The sequence below is a fragment of the Plecotus auritus genome, assembly GCF_963455305.1.
Source record: "Plecotus auritus genome assembly, chromosome: 9".
In the NCBI taxonomy this organism is placed as follows: domain Eukaryota; kingdom Metazoa; phylum Chordata; class Mammalia; order Chiroptera; family Vespertilionidae; genus Plecotus; species Plecotus auritus.
In genome coordinates this window covers 98,897,608-98,916,373 of record NC_137783.1, presented here as the reverse complement: position 1 = coordinate 98,916,373, position 18,766 = coordinate 98,897,608, and the positions used below count along the sequence as shown (strand labels likewise).

Below are 18,766 nucleotides of genomic sequence, written 5' to 3'. Positions count from 1 at the left end.
GGGTAGGGACAGGGGCGGCATGTGGTTTGCTGCCATGAACTTCTGGAGGCAAGGGTTGTGTCTTACTTATCTTGGGGTCCCCTACAGTGCCATCCCAGGACAGTGGCTGCCACAGGACGAACCCTCATTCAGCTATTCAACAAATATTTACTAAGCAGTAGAGGATTTGTTTTTCCAGGTTTGGAGTTTTAAGCTTGTTAATAACAGCTGAATTCTTTCTCTGTTTTGTCATCTGCACTCTTGGACTCGGAGTTGGACCTTGTCTTTCTCGGTTTTCCCAATCATCCCTCTCTCCCTTCCCCAGCCCACTCTAATGTCTGCATACAGTAGGCTCCCAGTAAATATTTGTTGGGGAGGAAGAGGAGATGGAGGAGGAGAAAAAAGGTGGAAGAGAGACAACTTAACAATAAGCAACAGAGCGGGTAGGTAATCATCCTGAAATCCATCTTGGAGGCTAGAGAAGTTTCTCTGAGGCTTTTGTCCAATCATGTTTCCAGAAAGTCCTGCCTCTGTAATGGCTCTTGTGGTCACCTTTGGTTTCTTTCCTGTGCTGGCCACATTTGTCACCAAAGGCCCTCAGGTTCCCCATCTAACAAGGCAAAACCCTTCCTCCCTCCTAACCCACCTTCCTTTCTTTCACAGATATTCCCGAAACTCATGTTCAGAGGGCACACAGGTAGGCACCCTCGGGTGCTCAGAGTGATCCTCGGTGAGCTCAGTGTGGTGGGGGGATAGACCATTACAAACCATGCAATGAAAACGCAGAGGCGTACACTTACCAATGGCAAGAAGGAAGGGAGGCAGGACAGGGCAAGTGGGAGGGTCAGGGAAATCTTCCTAGAAAAGATGACCTAAGACTCTACTTTTGAAGGAAGAATAGACACACCCTGATTGAAGAAAGAGGGAAGGGTTTCCAGGCAAGGAGAAACACATAAAAAGGCTAGGGAATGATAGGAAACAATGGAACTAGATTTTCTATGTGCCTTATCAATTCTATCTCTTGCTTTATACTCTACCCATTTACCTCGTAGTAAGTGAAGTGATGTAACCCTCCGGCAGTTTAGAAAACTTAGATAGCCAATCACTTAATCTCTTAAAGAGAAAGGCATTGATAACATGGGCTAGCCAAGAGATTAAGCAGGTTCTTGGGTGCTTATGGGAAATGGGAGGCTGATGAAAATCAGGCAATGAATGTGAAATGAACAACATTTTATTTTTTATTCTCTCTCCCTGGGAGCTTGAGGAGTTGGAATTCTTTGCTGCGTGGATGGGTGAATCCATGGGTTTTCTTAGCCTAAGGATGAGATAGAAGATGAGGACAGAGTGATTTTAGGAATTTCAGGTGGGACCAGCGTCTATTCTGAAAGCCTTTTGGATTAAACCTTTGCAGATCCAACATTTTCAAAACATTTAACAAGATGGTCCCAGTCCTACTGGAGTGTAGGACTGGGACCATCTCGTTAGGACAACACCCTTCTCTGAGTGTGGTTTATTTCTGTTCACAGAACCTTGGAAGACAGGAGGCCAAGCTGACCTCTTTAGTCAAGAGTCAGCTCAACTTTAAAATTATGATTGCATGTGAAAGCTAAAATGGGAAAGAGAAAAAAATCAGTTCTCAGAACAGAAATGCTAAAAACCCTTGGGGCCACATTCCAGTCAAGGTCTTGGCCCTGTGTGCAGAGCTCCCCTTGGGGGTGGCTGGGCAGGAGAACAGCAGAGACCAGCTCAAATCAGTTGAGTGTCAGGGGTCATGGGGTTTATTCTAGAGGTGCTCAGCTTACAGATAAAGAAATGTATCGGAGTGATTATGCTACATAAGCCTTAAAACAGAAGCTCATGGCCTGCTAGAGCACTTACCAATTTCCAATGAACTATGTGCAGTGATTAAAGAAATCAGAGGAATAGAGTAGGTATTAGTTTCCTAGGGCTGCAATAACAAACTGTGCGACTAGAGTACACAGTTCTGGGGCCTAGAAGTCTGAAATTGAGGTTTGCTAAGGTTGGCTCCTATTGGAGGCCTCTCTTCTAGCTTCAGGAGGTTGCTGGCAATCCTTGGTGTTTCTTGCCTAGCCGACAGCTACATCACTCTAATCTCTGCCTCTGCCTCCACTTGTGTTTTCTTCTCTGTGCGCGTGTCCAAATGTCCCTCTTATTGTAAGGATGGCCAGTCATTGGATTAAGGCCTGCCGTAATCTAGTACAAGCTTGTCTTAAATTGATGATGTCTGTCTGTAAAGACCCTATTTCAAAATAAGTTCACATTTACAGGCATGGTGGTTAGGACTTCAACATGTCTTTTGGGTGGACAACCCATAATGGATTGTAAGAAAAACAAAAATGAAACCCTGGGCAAGGCTTGAGAAGACCTGGTGTCCAGTATCCCACCTCCCATTGGGGTACCCTTGCACTCTCAGAGTTTCTATCCTCCTCTCTAAAGCAAAGCAGTGCCTGCTCTGCTTACTTCACAGATGCCATGAGAATAAAATAATTTTAAAAAAAATTATTTTCTACTTGGAGAGTATTTCTACAAGTGCAAAGGATTATGAATTCGTTTCAGATTGTGCTAACCTTTCCTTAACTTCATAACTACTTAATGGGTAGGTAATAAAATGAGAAACATGGCCAGTTTTACAGGGAAGAGAATTTAAATTACATGCTTCCCTTCATTTATGTTTTGAGATAAAAGTACAATAGCAATCTGCAGAGAACAGTAGTGCAGATCCTTGTGCCCTGGGCTTTTTACTCACACCAGAACAGGGTGGTACTTAGGTGAAACTAACGGGTAGAAAGCAATTAAAAGGCAAACCAAGAGGTCCTGGCTGGTATGGCTCAGTTGGTTGAGCATCGTCCCATGCACCAAGAGGTCACCATTCGATTACTAGTCAGGGCCCAGGCCCAGGTTGAAGGCTTGATCCCCAGTAGAGGGCCTGCAAAAGGCAGCTGATCCATGTTTCTCTTGCTCCCCCTCTCTCGCTAAAATCAATAAAAACATATTTTTTAAAAAAGGCAAACCAAGAGGGTCAATGTTCTCCTCTGGGACATCAGCAGACATCTCCAGTGGTAGTGACTCTTTTTCCCCTCTGTCTGTGTGGTCCACGACAATGTCCTGATAATGGCTTTGAATCTGCTTCATCTGAGGTTTTTCTGAATATGGGGACACAGACCACCCAACTTATAAAATTAGCTTAAGAAGTCATTTTCCTGGCTGACTGATGAGACATACATACTCCCATGTCTGTTACACAAAATAGAACCATTGTATAGCCAGAAATAAAAATCTGCAGTCAAAAATAAAAATTAAAAAAGCCACTTTTAAGAGGCCTGAAGCTCTAGCAGTGATAGGGAAACACTGTCAGGCCAGCAGATTAAGTCAAAGGGACTTGAAAGGTGTATAAAAACCTCCACACATACGGGAAGCACCAAGAAGAGGTGCCAGGCAATGAGAGCCTGAGAACCACAGTTCTGTCCAAAGCATCATGTGACCACCTGGGCGTTAGCGAGGAGCACGGTAGTGACAAATGCTATTGACCTTGGACCTTGGGGGTTTGCTGACCCAGGAGAAACCCCAGAGGGGAAAAACAGCCCCAGCAAAAAGAAACAAAGAGGCTCTCAGAAAGAAGCTCTCCATCGGTGTGTATACTTCCCAGAGATATTGCACACATTCAGGAATATGCCGATCACACACGAGGTAATAAACAAAAGTTTATTTTCCTTTAATACAAAAATTAAATAGCAAAGTTTATTTATTTTTTGTACAGCGATAAATTAGAAATTTACAGTACAGACATCAATGCAGACACACGTTTGTACATCCTTAAAAGCAGGGTCCATTTCCTTTGATGGTCAGCGATGCGTTCAGGGCATGTGTAGCCGGGTTTGCCTGGTACCTCTATGTCGAACATCTGAAAGTTTCCAGGTTGGCCTCGAGGTGGCTGGAGCTGCAGGGAGGCACGGGGCTCAGGGGAAAGGGCCACAGAGCACTAGCTGCACTGTGGTGCGAGCAGGTTGGGTCACATTCATCTTTTCACAGATCCAGCTGGTATTTATTCCACCCTTCCTATAATGGGCTCAAGGGGCCTTCATCCTCAGACCTTTTAAAGTCTTACATCTCTGTGAGGTAGAAAAAAATTCAGAACCACCAAGATGCCCCATGGTGAGAGACGCAGAAAGCAGCCTGCTCCGGCCTAAGCCCACAGCCGAGTCGGGGCTGGAGCCCATCAGCAGGGCAGGATAGGTGCACACCTGGGAGACCAGATGGGCCCAGCCATCACAGGGCACAGCTGCTCTTGCTCTTGCCCCTCTTCTCAGAAGTCTGCTGTGATGACAGTGGTCATGAACTAAATATCACAGGGGACCAGGGAGCTACAAAAGCTGGAAGGGCAAGGCTCACACAGGACCGTAAACAGGTCCACTGCCAATCACCTGGATGAATACTAAAAAATTTGCTGGTGCAAAGAAGAAGGGAAACAGATAAACCAGAAACAGAAACAAGCTACTCTAGGGCAACGGGGCTTAGAAAAGGCCTGCCGGGGAGATCCGGGTCCACCTCCCTCCTGGCAATGTCCAGCTCTGGCCAGGCCACAGTGAAGCAAAATATATTATTTAAGCCTCTGGTATCTGATCCTAGGTAGGAGCAAAATGCTCTCCTAGGAGTTTCCAAGATCTGTGAACTAGGCCCAGAGGAAAAATGATAACCTGGGTCCTTGGCCAGACATGATACAAACCCAGCCGGGGACTCTGAACCCAAATACAATAAAGGAGCAAAAAAGAACTGTCAGAGTCCAGTGACTCAACATAATTGGCTGAAACAGCAACTCTCTCCAATCTCCTCCATCACAGATTGAAATTCAGGATGTAGATCGATTCAGCAGGAGGGGGAGGAGGAGGAGGGTGTTTCGAAAGTCTGTGCTCTGTGTCTCTCTTCCCTACCTGCTGCTGAGGTCACCTCACCAGAATCCAAAGATTGCACCATCCTGGTGAAATCCCTCTCCACTGAGTGCCCTCCGGGGCTGAGTTCCTCTTTTCGACCTTAGGCCCCAGCTTAGCTCCCAACTGAGTAAGCACTGAATTCAATGGCCAGGAGGCGGCGGGGGGGGGGCGGGGGGGGGGGGCAGGAGGGGGGGGGCTCAGGGAGGACAGGGCTGGGGGTGCTGGTAAAGCCACAGCTCAGAACTGGATACAGAAGCTTCCTGCACTTTGGGTTTGGGGGTGCAGGTGAGGGAGTGACCCGGGAGAGGAAAGTCAGAGAGCATCTCAGGAGAAGAGTGTCACCCCTTCTCAGGTTTCAGGCCCCTGAGCAAGCTGCCAGCTCAGAAGCAGCCTCGGAGAGCAGGAAGCAGGTCTCCATAGAGGAAAAAGGATATGAATCAACCAAGTAGCTCAACCAGATGGTTCTGGCCAGTTCCACCCTATCCCACATCACTCTGCCCTGAGACTCGGCCTTAATGAGGGAGGAGAAAGGAGTTTGTCAGAGAGGAGGCTGGACAGGTGCCCTTAGGCTCTGCTGAATAAAATCTCCGGAGGCCAAGGCATGTGTAAGAAGCTACAAGTATACCTACGTATTCTAGACTTCAGAGAAAACAACAACAACCCTAACGTTTATCCTAGCAAGATACTGTCCGCAAATTTCCTTGTGCAAGCTGCATGGAACACCCCAAGCCCTGAACTGCCTACCCCCAAAGCCACATTAGATGTGGGAGCTCACGTGCTCACAGCCAATTTCATAGTGTTCCTAGGGATTTCCAGGAACACATCATGAAACAGCGGATGCTTCCTGTCAGAGCCCTGTCATCGTTTTGCAGGGAATTCTGGGAAGGGATCAGAGAGGCATCAAAGATAGAAAGACCCAGGAGGATGTTTAGGGGATGAAGACAATGAAAGAGATGGCAATTCAGAGACACCCACACCTTCCCAAAACCAATGGCGAAGTTCAGCAGCCCTAGGAGCATCCCGGTCAAGGTCAGTGAGAACAGAGCTTACCCTCCATGACATCGCCTACCACAGGGCCGTACACACAGTTGGTGCTCAAGCAATGTGCTAATAATTGACCTTTTCTTTTTTTCTTCTTTTTAGACAAAACCAATGAAAGAGGTGATGGAATCACTTCAGGGTAATTGGTAACTGACTCCTTAGCCACAAGCTCCTTTCCTGAAACCATGAACACTCTCCATTGCCCGGAGTGTGAAAGGAAAGGCCGTCACCCTGTGACATTGCCAAGGCCAGTAATCCGGCCTGCATCCACAGTCACTTCTGGTCAAGTACACTGCCCCCCAGGAGGCAAGAGCTTTGCTAGAGAGACAAGTTGTCAAGGCACAGAACTCAGAGTCCAGGTTCACTCAAGTGCTCTTATTGTCATTATTATTACTGCATCATTCACAAATATTGAGCACCTACTCTGTGCCCTCTGCTAGGTGCTGCCTTGGTCACACAATCGCCAAAACATTACAAAGAAAATTGCATTACAGACCCCAGCATGCTAACAGCAAGGCCAGTGCCCGGCTGCACGGTCCTTCCCTTGCCTGGGCCAGAGGCTCTGAACAACTCCCAAGACACCAGAGCAGAGCGTGAGTAAGGGCAGGCTCTGCCCCTGGGTGCAGGCTCCAGGGCCCTGGCCAGCTATGGGAACTGTCTGCAAGCAGCCAGAGAGTTCACACTGTACATTTCATAGGCAATGTAGTCTCAGATGGAGTTCAACCGGTCCTTCCAAGGACCCTTTCTCATGCTCCTGAAGCCCTGACCCCGGAGACCAGCCAAGGTGCTCAGGCTGGGCACACCCAAGCAGGCCCCCCCGGCCCTCCCTCCCTCCCCGTGCCTACTTAGTGATTGTCTCCAAAACCCCAAGACTTTCCCTTCTAGAACCTGCAACAGGCCTTATATGTATCTTCATCTCGGACAGCTAAAGAACGACACAAAAACAGAGGGGAGAAGGAAGGAACATGTCAAACCATGGGCATAATGCTCAAACAAACAAAAAGCCATGCTTATTTCCAGAATTTGCCTACCTATTTGGAATTTTGAGTCCCTCGAGATGTTTTTCCATTAAAAAAGAAGTGATAAAAGAGCTTTCCTACCTGTTTTTTTTTAAAAGTGGGGCATAAATAAATAAATAAAGGAGTCATTGCAAAGTAGTCACTGAAGCAGACAGGTAAGAGTTACAAGGAGAACAACCTGCGACAGTGTCAACAATTTGTCCCAGAGATCTGGCGATTAGAAGGCCTAAGGCGGGTTAAGAGAAAGGCCAGTTACAATTTTAAAAGAACTGCAACTTTGGAGAGGCTGCTAGGGGGTACCCCCTTGTAAGGAACATAAAGCATAAATTTTAAAAGCTCTGGATACCTCCGCAAAAGGCAATTAAGACCTGTGCTGTTAGAGTTTGCAGTTCATTTCATATGGTCTACACTTTATTCCCTACAAACCAATCAGCTGCTGGCTGGCATTCTGGAGATTCATTAGGCACCATATAAATACTCCAGGCCACGCTGCCTCCAATGAAATCTTATAAGGAGCCTTTGCCAATTACTGGGAAACAATTATACACCAAGTAGTTGGATTAGCTGTCCTTAGTCCCCTCTACAACACTGAAAAAGTCCCCATTGTGGCAGGTAGACCAGACTTTTCTGATAACATTCTTATGCTAAAAGAAAAAAAAAAGGCACTATCATTCCGAGAATGCAAGTTGACCACAGTTTGAAAGTCAGTTCAGTATACTATTATGTCATGGTCCAAGAATGTGCTTTTAATTGTAATTGACACACACACAAATTACACAGTTAATCTGTGTGAATGCAAAGTTGCCAAGAAACTTAACATTTTAGCTCTTCCAGACTGGCGTCTGCATAGATGCAATCACACAAAGTAAAATATATTAAGTCCCCATTGCTCAATGCAATAGGTCTCTGGGGTCGGTAAGGTAAGTCGACTTGGTAAATCTCATTTTCCTCTGAATTAAGTGATTGTCAGAAAGTGAATCACCCTTCCTTTCCCCCTCATTAGGCACACTGCAGTGCAAAAATTCCTATAAAAATGCCTACTTTGAGTTATTAATGTAAGATGAATAAAACAAAAAACAAAACAGCAGCAGTCTCGAACAGACATGTAGAAATTTAAGAAGAAGAGAGAGAAGAAAAATCCACGGGATACCTTATGTGTGTTTGTACAGTACGTTTGTTTGTTCAAACAATTCTGTTTTATGACAAAGGCACTGAAAGATTCTGACACCACCTCTTGGGAGAGCAATCCTCAAGTTCTAAACAGCAGACAATGCACCACAGAAAATGTTTATGTTAGATCAGCCAAACTATAAAACTCGTGTAACACGTCTCTGAACCCGGCATTTCCAGTGTTTATAGATTGCTTTGCTATCTGAAAGACCCAGTTAGTATTTTAAATTTTAAAGAGTTAAAAAAAAAAAAAAGGTTAATCTTTCTCCCTGCAAGTTACCTACTCACAGCTCAAATCCCACCCCTCAGGGAAAAGCAGCATCGCTGGAATCTAGGCAGGACCTCCACGCTCCAAGTTGCGACCTGCTAAAGTGATCAATGTTATGATTTTTCACAGCTTTGAAAGCCTCTAACTGGCTTTTCCATTTTGGATTATTCCAAAGTCTGCAGCAAAATCATTAGTTTTATGATGCTGGGGTGAGAGGGAGAAGGTATTGGGTGAAGGGGGTCACCTTAGGGTGGCTAGTTTGTTCAAACTGAGATTCATTGCATGAAACTTTTAGTAGCATTTGCATCGAAATGCTGACATTTCCCCCGTCAAAATTTGGGAAGCGTGGAGGCTGGCTAGCTTTACACCACAGTTTCATTGCCTTTCCCAGGCTTAACCCAACCATTCACTCTTTTTTCTCTCTTTACCTTCCCAGAATTCACCAATCTGTTGGAACACTTCTGCCATGTGTGAAGAGTTTTGGCAGACCAAATCCACATGCCTGAAGTGATGCCCACCAGCAAAGACATGAAAATTTTCAACATTTCAACTGCCATATTGGAGTCATCTGCGGAATAGCGGAAAAGCGCCCAGTTGGAGATTTCATAGAAATAACAGGCAATCACGCAGGTTGCAGGAACCGTGTACAGGACTGAGAAGACCCCAATCTTGACCATCAGCCTTTCCAACTTGTCTGTCTTTGTCCCATCCTTTTGAAGATTTGACCGAATTTTGAACAAGGCCACCAAGCCTGCAGCGATGAACAAAGTTCCGATCACCAGGTAAGTGAACAGGGGAGCCACCACGAAGCCGGTGAGGGCATCAAGGTTTTGGTTCCCAACGTAGCACAGGCCCGTGAGTTCATCTGCATCCACCAGTCTCATAATCAAGATGACAATAGTCTTCACTGCGGGGATGGCCCAGGCTGCAATGTGGAAATAGGAGCTGTGCATTTCAATGGCTTCGTGACCCCATTTGAGTCCAGCTGCCAAAAACCAAGTGAGTGTCAGAATAACCCACCAGATGGAACTGGCCATTCCAAAAAAGTACATCAGCAAGAAAATGATTGCACATCCTGTGTTCTTAAGTCCTTCTTGGATGAGAACAGGTTCTGCTGCCTCTTCAAAATCGCAGGATATCCTTTCCCGGCCTACAGTCAGCCTGACAATATAAGCAATGCTATAAATATTATAGCACATACTGAGAAATATGATGGGGCGCTCAGGGTAGGAAAACCTGGAGGAATCGATCAGGAAGGTCAGCACTGTGAAGGCGGTGGAGATGAAGCACAGGCTGGCCCACACGGCCATCCAGACGTCGGTGAACTCCTTGGCCGAGCGGCTGTATAAGCCAGCATCGTAGCCACACTTGAGAACGCAGTTCAGGCTCCTTTTCACCCAGATGTACTGATCGGAGTTGGTTCCCACGGAATGGCACTCTTCCCCAGGCTGGATGGAGTTTTTGTGGGGTAACGGCACCTCCTCGTCACCTGGCCCTTCCATGCACATGTGGTTGTGGTCATTCTGGGGTGGGAATTTGCTGCAGTTCAGGCTCTCCGGCCAGGCAAACCCAAATTCCTTCAGGACAGGTTCACAGCGTCTCTTGACGGAAAGGCACATGCCGCCGCATGGGCCGATGGGGATGTTGATCTTCTCTGTGCACATTGGCACATACACGGAACAAAGGAAGAACTGGAAAAGTAATGAAACGAGCAAAGAAAACAGTGACTTGGAAGTATGACCAAATGCTTGCACAAAGCTGAGTTGTGAATGCTTCCAGGCATAGCACACAACTACTTTTAAACCTGCCTATAGGGAGTCTGACCATTCATGCTGACCTCAAACAAGGATGCCTAGTAATCCCCTACACACTTTTCTTCTTTGGGTTCTAGTAATCCTTTCCAGGGGAACATAAATAAATAAATGTATAAAAAGGACCCAAAGAATTATATAATCCCCTTTTGTACAGCTTAATAAGCCTTAAAAGAGTAACTTGGAGTTCTCCCTCCCTTTTCAGCTACTATTTGAAAGAGCTGAACAGACTAATCAAATGATAGTCATTTTGGTGATGGGTGATTTATTTTTCTTTTCTTTTTTTAAAATATATTTTTATTGATTTCAGCGAGGAAGGAGAGGGAGAGCTAGAAACATCAATGATGAGAGAGAATCGTTGATAGGCTGCCTCCTGTATGCCCCATACTGGGATCGAGCCCGCAACCCAGGCATGTGCCCTTGACAGGAATCGAACCCAGGACCCTTCAGTCCGAAGGCCAATGCTCTATCCACTGAGCCAAACCAGCTAGGGCTGGGTGATTTATTTTTCATCCCCATTTCTTTTTTTTTTTTTGTTAATATATTTTATAGATTTTTTTACAAAGAGGAAGGGAGAGGGATAGAGAGTTAGAAACATCGATGAGAAAGAAACATTGATCAGCTGCCTCCTGCACACTCCCTACTGGGCATGTGCCCGCAACCAAGGTACATGCCCTTGACCGGAATTGAACCTGGGACCCTTGAGTCCGCAGGTTGACGCTCTATCCAGTGAGCCAAACAGGTTAGGGACCCCATTTCTTTATCACCATAAAAATAAAGGTTAAAAAAAAAAAAGCAGACCCACCTCTTCTCCTGTTAATATTCTCTCTTTTCTGTACTTTATCCCTTAAAATTATTGTTCATATCGAAACAGAAAGTATCCTAATTAAGATACTGTTAGACCCAATGATGGGATGCAGGATGGGATGCATGTTGAGGTCTCTGGTCACCAGGGGTTTGTTTGGCCAGGTTTCCACATTGAATAATAATGAAGCACAATAGGAAAATATAAATGTTAAGTCCCTGACACTGCAGTACCAGCAGGGGAGAGTGCAGTTGCTGTCCTCAATTCCTCCAGCATTGATAAACAGTCTGCTTGGCTCCTTACAGATGTTGTCTATGAAGTCTAGAGTTACAAGTAACTATTTTCCAGCATGTAAAGGGATCCAGTCCTGTCCTTCAAAACAGCTTGGCTGCCTCCCCAGGATACATGCAATTAAAAATATATATCCCTGGAAAAGCTGTTTCTCCAACAAAAAATTGCCACTGATGTCAGGATATGTGCTGTTTCCAAACCGAGAGCTAGAGGATCATTTCTTAAGCTTTTATAACCTAGTTCTGAAGGTCTGGAACTTCCAAAGGGACACTTCACCAGCAACGGGTCTAATCCCAACCATCTTTCTGAAACCACAATCTAACTTTTAAAATGACCTATATAAAAACATGCACCTAGAAAGTAAGCTGCCTGCTTGTTTCTTATCTCTCAGAAGATATAACCAGGACCACTGATTTCTAAAGCTTTTAGCCTGGACAACGATCCCCTATCTTCACCAATCTCTCTCTTTCCTAAAATTAAAAAAATAAAATAAAATAAAATCACTCATAGCCTCATCAAACAAAACACAAGTGTTAACACTTTTAAAAAATGTCCTTTCAATCCTTTTTCTTTTCCAATGAATTGGGAGTTGTTTTTGTAAGACTGTAATCACCTTGTATAGGCAAATTCTTTCTTCACTTATAATTGTAGGATGAACATTTTCTGTATCATTACATAAGCTTAAAAACTTTGTAATGACTGCAAACAACAACAATCTCCCAATATGCAAACTACCTTCTTCCAATATACAAACTACCTTTTTCCCAAGCTGTGTTTTCTCCCCCTCCAAGTACTAAACCTGCCTTCAACCCTGAGGATAAGAATAAACTCAAGCCAATGCAATCATTCCTTTCTGCATGACCTCTAAAATCAGGCGGGCCACACGATTAGGGGCCACTCCGCAGAAAACGGGGCAGTGGTGTTTCATTTAACAAACCACCCAGAAATATGGGGGAGAAATGAGGTCGGTGAGGGAGAAGTTCCCAGCTCCTTATCTCTCCTTCCAAGTCTTAGCTGCAGCTGGCTGCCCTGCCGGGGACTCGCCCACTGAGCAGCGGCGGCCAGAATCCTTGGCAAAGATAACCCTCAGCTCCACTGGGGTTAGGGGCTTGGCCAGACACGGTGGGCAGGGGAGAAAAACGGAAGGGCGGGGTGTAAGAGTGGGTTCTTTCGCAGGCCAGATGACTTACACAACGTTTTGGCTTCCAGTCCCTGAGAAGGGACAGACAAGTGGGGGTGGGGATGGAATTCACTTTTTTAGGATTATACCCTTCAGCCTAGAAAGCGGGCAGGGGGGCCTCGACTTGGTAAGGGTTCCACCGAGTTAGTTTGGGGCGTCCCTGCCCAAGGGTCTCGCCGGGGGTGGGGGATGGGGTTGGGGGCGCCCACCTGCAGCTGGCTGGAGCAGCCGTACTGGATGAGCGGCGTGAAAGTTGTCAGCTGCAGCTCGGCGTCCGTCTGCAGCTCATGCCCCACAAGGTTGGGCATCTTGGTCACGTTGTAGCCCAGGTTCTGGCACATGGAGATGCGGATGGGGTCGCAGCGCCGCTCCTCCTCGTCCCCGAAGCCCCAAGCCGGCCCCAAGAGCAGCAGCACCAGCAGCAGCCGCAGACTGAGACCGACGCCCCCGGGCGCCCCCAGGACGCTCGGCCCTGCGCCCCGCCAGGCCATGGCCAGAGCCGGGGGCAGCAGCGGCGGCGGCGGGGGCTGCTCCAGCAGACACCCCCAGTTTGCACGGGTGTCGCGCTGCTCCCAGCTCCGGGGCAGGGAGTGTGATAAGGCGCCAAGGGCGACGAGGGTGCAGCGGTCGGCTCTCCAGCAGCTGCGCGCAACTGTGTGGGATATTAGACTCCCCGGGGCGAGGCTGAGAGACAGACTGCTAGGGTCATGGCTGCAGGCAGCAAGCCTCCGACCGAGCGCCGGCCGCGTCGGCTCGGGGTCTCCGCGAAGCCCGCCAGCGCCCAGCGCCGCGCCGCTCTCACTGCTCCAGCCCTCCCGGGCGCTAGAAGTTCGCTGGGCGGTGGCGGGGCTGGACAGACAGCGCGCCTCTCCAATGGCCGGGTGCTGTGGGCAGCGAGGGGCGGGGCCACTCTGCCGCTGGAGGGCCAGGCCCCGCCCGCCCGCTGCCCTCCCCGCCTCCCCTTCCCTCCCCAGAGCGCCCCGCCCCGCTTCCCGGCTCTCACTTTCCTCCCACCCGTTTCGCCGGGTTCAGGGGCTGGGCAGGGATAGAGTCGAGTCACTGTGGCCGGGACAGCCGGCCCCCTCCTCTCCCAGGTGAGAAGTACTCCCAGAATGGGTCGGCTTCCTTTCCTTTCCTTTTCCAGTTGTCACCTCGGTCCACGGCCACCTCCCCGTCAGGCAGAGAAACCTATACAAAGAACACGGGATTTGGATTTACGAAGATTGTGGCTTTAAATCCCGGCTGTGTGACCTTGAGCAAATTGCACAACCTCTCGGCGCCGTTCTCCTCATCCTTAAAGAGACGTGGGAGGATTAGCGATAAAGCGTAAAAACGCTTAGCACGGTGCCTGGTACAGCCCGCCCTCGCAGCTATTTCCACTCCTAACTTGCTCGGGTGGGAGCCCGGCCCCCTCTCCCCGCCCCCAGGCTCGGCCGACCTGCGCCCGGGAGCTCCTGCCTCCAGCCGCGAGTGGGGGAGGCGCCCCGGAGCAGCCGAGCGGCCGAGGGTCTCGCGCTCCGATTTCCTCACCGCATGAAATGAAATTCCACAGGGGGATTCGAAAGGAAATGAAGCCGGGAAGCTCCGTGCTTCTCGGCCCGCCGCCCTTCCTGTCTCGGGGACACGGTTTCTAAATAAGGTTGGGAGGGAGAGAGGGCGGGAGGGGAGAGGCTCGACCTGCTCTAGAGAAGAAAAGGGGTAGGGGGTGGAGGGGGGAAATAGGCTAGAAAGCGCACAGCTACTGGGGCTCCCCTCTTCCTGGGTCCCAGGCATCCTTCCCTGCAGCCTGTATCTCTTTCTAACTTATTCTGCTTCTGCGTAGGGTCCTGGGGATCTGGGGACCATGCGACCTAGTTTCAATCCAACTTAACCCCTCTCATTCTCAGCCTTTCCCCACCTGCACCCCCCTCTCCAGAGCTGTGGGCTAGTTCCCCCTCTCAGGTTTCCAAGTGGGCCAGGGAAACCCTCAGCAGGTGTATTCCTAAACCATGTACTTGTTGCTTTACTGTGGTCAAGGTACTGTGAGTCTCAGCCTCAATCTGGCCATCCATGAAATGAGGAAGCTCATGTCTACATCACACAGTTGTTCTAGGAGTTAAATGAGGTAATACCTGTTAGTCATTTAGCTCAGTGTCTAGTTAAGTGCCGAATACCTTAGTTATTGATGTGGGACAGCCTCCTGCTTCCCAGCACCGTGCCAAAGTCATCTCCAGCAGCCCAGGTCTGAGGATCTGGGTGAAGAGCTTTCTTCTCTTTTTCTGAGATCTTTTGTCCAACACATGCCACTGTTTTCCTGGGGTTGGTGACAGGGACCACGTTTTTGTGTGTGTTTGTATCCTCCCACGTCAGCTAAGTCTGGCATATGACAGAGGCTGAATATAAGTTGGAAGGGTGTCTGTGCCACTGGTGCTCATATTCTGTTTTATATTTTTAGTTTTCTTTTCTTATATTGGCAACTATTTCCTTGGCTGAAGGAAAGAATGGAATCAACTTTTTTGGTGTTTGGCTCTGTACCAGAACCGTGTTGTACACATAGAAGCTGCACTGTCTCCAATCATCATCATCATCATCATCATCATCATCATCATCATCATGATCTCCTGGGGAAGGAGACTCCATTAGCCTCCGAAAGAGATGAAGAAACTGAGGCTAGAACCAAAGTGATAGAAAATGAAAGATCAGTCAAACCAGGGCCCAAAAGCGGCCTTTCAGAGATGGGGAACAGGGTCATTTCTCCAGAATATTTCCCACTGGAAATAGACATACTCAGCAGTAGGGTTAAAGCGTCTGTTTGCTTGTGCTGAGTAATGCATGAGACCATTGGCCTACATAGATGAATAAATCATTAGATGTATGCATCAAGTAAATAGATGATCCCCACCCTCTAGGACTCACAGGAGACAAAGCATAAATAGACAAGTGTAACTCAATGCGATAAATGCACAGGGAGGACTTTAGGTAAATCCAAAGTAGAGGTAGCTATGTTTGGAGGGCTGCTCAAAGGGAGATAATCGCAGGGATTCTGAGCTGCTCAAAAAAGCAGCGTTGGTGAGCAATGGCACTTCTCTGAGGGCACTTGCAGGGAGGATAGGAGGGTTTGCTTTGCGCTAAAGATATGTGTACATGGCTTATTAAACAGTGACCTCCATGAAGACAAGGAGCAGGTGCTGTCCCTTGCATGGGGCCTGGCACATAGAGGGAACATCATTAAGTGCTGGGTGAACGAATACTGTTAACAGATCATAACAAATAACTCCTATTGAACTTATACCAGATTAAGGGTTAAATGCTTTACATGCATATTATCTCTTTTATTTTGCACAACAGCTTGAGAAAACTCATGTTCTGGGCGATTAAGCAATTTGCCCAAGATTACACAATAAGTGACAGAAAAGGGCTCAGATGCATGTCCACCTGGCCCATGGTGCTGCTCTCACCGAGGAAACTGTGGACACTCAGTCTTCTCTATAGTTAAAGGTGACCCTTTTATGTTCTGGGCCTCTTGTACCTGGCCCTGGCATCCCTGCCTCATCTTGCTTGAAGCAACTGTCTCCTTTCAGAACACTCGAAGAAGAAGGCCATTCCCTGTCAGAAGCTTTTCCTGTCAACAGCTTTTCTTTCCCTGCATGGAACTCATCGCAGGTATTTTCCAAAAAAGAAAGCCAGGGGAATCACATTTCAGTCTGAATGTGGAAGGAAAACAAAGACCACAACTTAGAGCTAAGTCTGAATGGCCTGGAGCCCCTCAGCCTGCCTCTCACAGAGTGGTTTACACAGTCGCCAGTCTGCTCCTGGTGACAGGCATGGCATGTTTGTCTTTGTTGCAGAAAACACTTCCAGGCAGAGGGCTATCCACCCTGTGACATGCAAAGCATTTAGGAGAGAAGCAGAAGATAGGGACACATGAATAGGATCTTCCATTAACCTACTAGTGAAGGGCAGGCCATGGGCCCCTAGTGGCTCTGGCCTGAATGCCTGGGCAGCTCCCTCTGTCCACTCTCGGAGTCGTAAAGACACATGCAGCACACTTTGGAGATGCAGCAAACATGACTTCGGGGGGCTGGTGGGCAGTTGGAGGGCTCTCCATTTGCATCTAATGAGAGGCCGGGTTCTAATTAACTCCTGTGATGTGTTAATTTTTCAACTTGACATTTTCTGCTCTAATAGATTCTTGTAATGGTTCCTAAATTAAAGGCCGCATTTAAAGACTAGTGTTTAGGTTAAAATCCACCACCTAGAGGGTGGGGTGGGGGTTGTAAACATCCTTTCCTCCGTAAGGAAAACCTCTCATTTGCAGTTTTTTGCTAACCCAATTAAGTGCTGAAGTAGTCACTCCAGAGCCTGCTTTTCATTTTCTGCGAAACAATCCAACTAATCCATATTCAGTAGCTTCCAAGAAAAGTCTTATTCCAACCACTCACGAAGAAACCAGCTTCTTTGAATCTGGACAGAACATTTAGAACTCACAAAGAGCTGTCTTGATGGAAAATGCGAGAAAGTGGTTCATTATCAACCTGTTTAGTTTTTGAGGGGGAAATTCACTGGAACTAAAACCTCATAGGATTGGTAATTCACTGTGGAAAACAGAAGCATAGGGAGAAGTCATGCCACAGCCTATTAGTTTATAGATAGTCAAGGTGCTACATCTTCTCCAGTACCCAAACTAGCTATAAAACAAGTACATTCAGGGTAAAGTGGAACCCTAACCCTAACCGGAATCTTGCTTGAAGTGGAAGAATCAGAGGCCCCAAGAGGTTAAGTAACAACTCTTAAAGGGCATAGCCAAACCTTCTTTTCTATTGCACCACTAGCCAGCAGAGAAGAATCCAGTCACCACAGAGCTCTTGCATGCCAAGGAATCAGAGCCCTGTTCCTTCTACCAAGTGTAAGACAGTACATAAGGCATTCTATCTGTTGGTGGTGATGGTTTAATATATAGGTGGGTAACCATGAACATTTGCAGGAGGCAAAAAATAATGCAAACACATCCACAACTTCATTTCATTTCAATATTTATCAGTCAAGCCACTAGCCAATGTTTAGTGATAGGTTATTGTGGACATGTCACTGAGAGGTCTTCCCTGAACTCATGTCTCAGCCTCCTTTCAGTCACTCACTCCTTAACTCTGCTTTATTTTCTTCACTAGAGGCCCAGTGCACGAATTCGTGCATGGGTGGGGTCCCTCGGCCTGGCCAGCAATCGAGGCCTATTGGAGGGCCAGCTGGCTGGGGGGAGGGGCCCTGGGAGGTTGGCTGGCCAGCCCCCTGATCGGGGCCAATGGGGGGCCCAGCTGGCTGGGGAGAGGGGCCGCAGGAGGTTGGCTGTGGGAGTGCACTGACCATTATGCTGTGGTTCCTGCATTGTGTGTCTGTCCCTGGTGGTCAGTGCGCATCATTGTTCCAGTTGTTCCGGTCGTCCCGGTCATTTGGTTGTAATGGTTGCTTAGGCTTTTATATATATACTAGAGGCCCAGTGCATGAAATTCATGCATGGGGGCGGGTCCCCTCAGGCCAGACTGCACCCTCTCCAATACAGGACCCCTCGGGGGATGTCCGACTGCCGGTTTAGGCCCGATCCCAGAGATCGGGCCTAAACCGGCAGTCGGACATCCCTCTCACAATCTGGGACCACTGGCTCCTAACTGCTCACCTGGCTGCCTTCCTTATTGCCCCCAACTGCCCCCTGCTGCTGGCCTGGTCACCCCTAACTGCCCCCCCCCTGCCAGCCTGGTCACCCCCATCTGACCCCCTCTGCCAGCCTGGTCACCCCCCTCACAGCCCCCCTGCAGGCCTGGTCGCCCCCAACTGCCCCCCTGCTGGCCTGGTTTCCCCTAACTGCCCCCCCTACCGGCCTGGTCGCCCCTTACTGTCCCCCTGCCAGCCTGGTGGCCCCCAACTGCACCCCCCCCCGCCAGCCTGGTTGCCCCACGCAGCCTGCTGTTCAGTTGTTTGGTCGTCCCTCACTAACCCCCCTGCTTGCCTTGTCACCCCACGCAGCCTGTTGTTTGGTTGTCCATCCAGTTGTTTTGGTTGTGACGGCCCCTGGCTTTTTATGTATTAGGATAGATGTCTGTAACTGGCTTGGTGATTTGCTTGCTTATTTAATTTTCTCTTTCTCCCACCTGAAAAGAATCTTCACAAGAATAGGGTCTTAGCGATCTTCTTCACTAACATATACCTGGTGCCTAGGAGATGCTCAATAAATATTTGTTAAATGAACAAACTTACATAGTACCTGCTGTTGTTCTCCCTG

At 48.1% G+C, this 18,766-nt stretch overlaps 1 protein-coding gene across 2 annotated transcripts; it reads right to left on the bottom strand.

Annotated features, from left to right (window-relative positions):
- Positions 1-3,688: 3,688 nt before the first annotated feature.
- Positions 3,689-13,310, bottom strand: FZD4 (frizzled class receptor 4). Of its 2 annotated transcripts, XM_080687558.1 has the most exons (3): positions 12,723-13,307; positions 8,855-10,117; positions 3,689-3,937 (listed from the first exon to the last, which is right to left on the bottom strand). In XM_080687558.1, the coding sequence occupies exons 1-3, from the start codon at positions 13,002-13,004 to the stop codon at positions 3,773-3,775; spliced, it is 1,710 nt and encodes a 569-aa protein (XP_080543684.1). In that variant the 5' UTR covers positions 13,005-13,307; the 3' UTR covers positions 3,689-3,772. The 2 variants fall into 2 exon arrangements, with proteins under 2 accessions (XP_080543684.1, XP_080543685.1); XM_080687559.1 differs by lacking the exon at positions 3,689-3,937 and having other exon boundaries at positions 8,080-10,117; positions 12,723-13,310.
- Between the last annotated feature and the right edge of the window lie 5,456 nt (positions 13,311-18,766).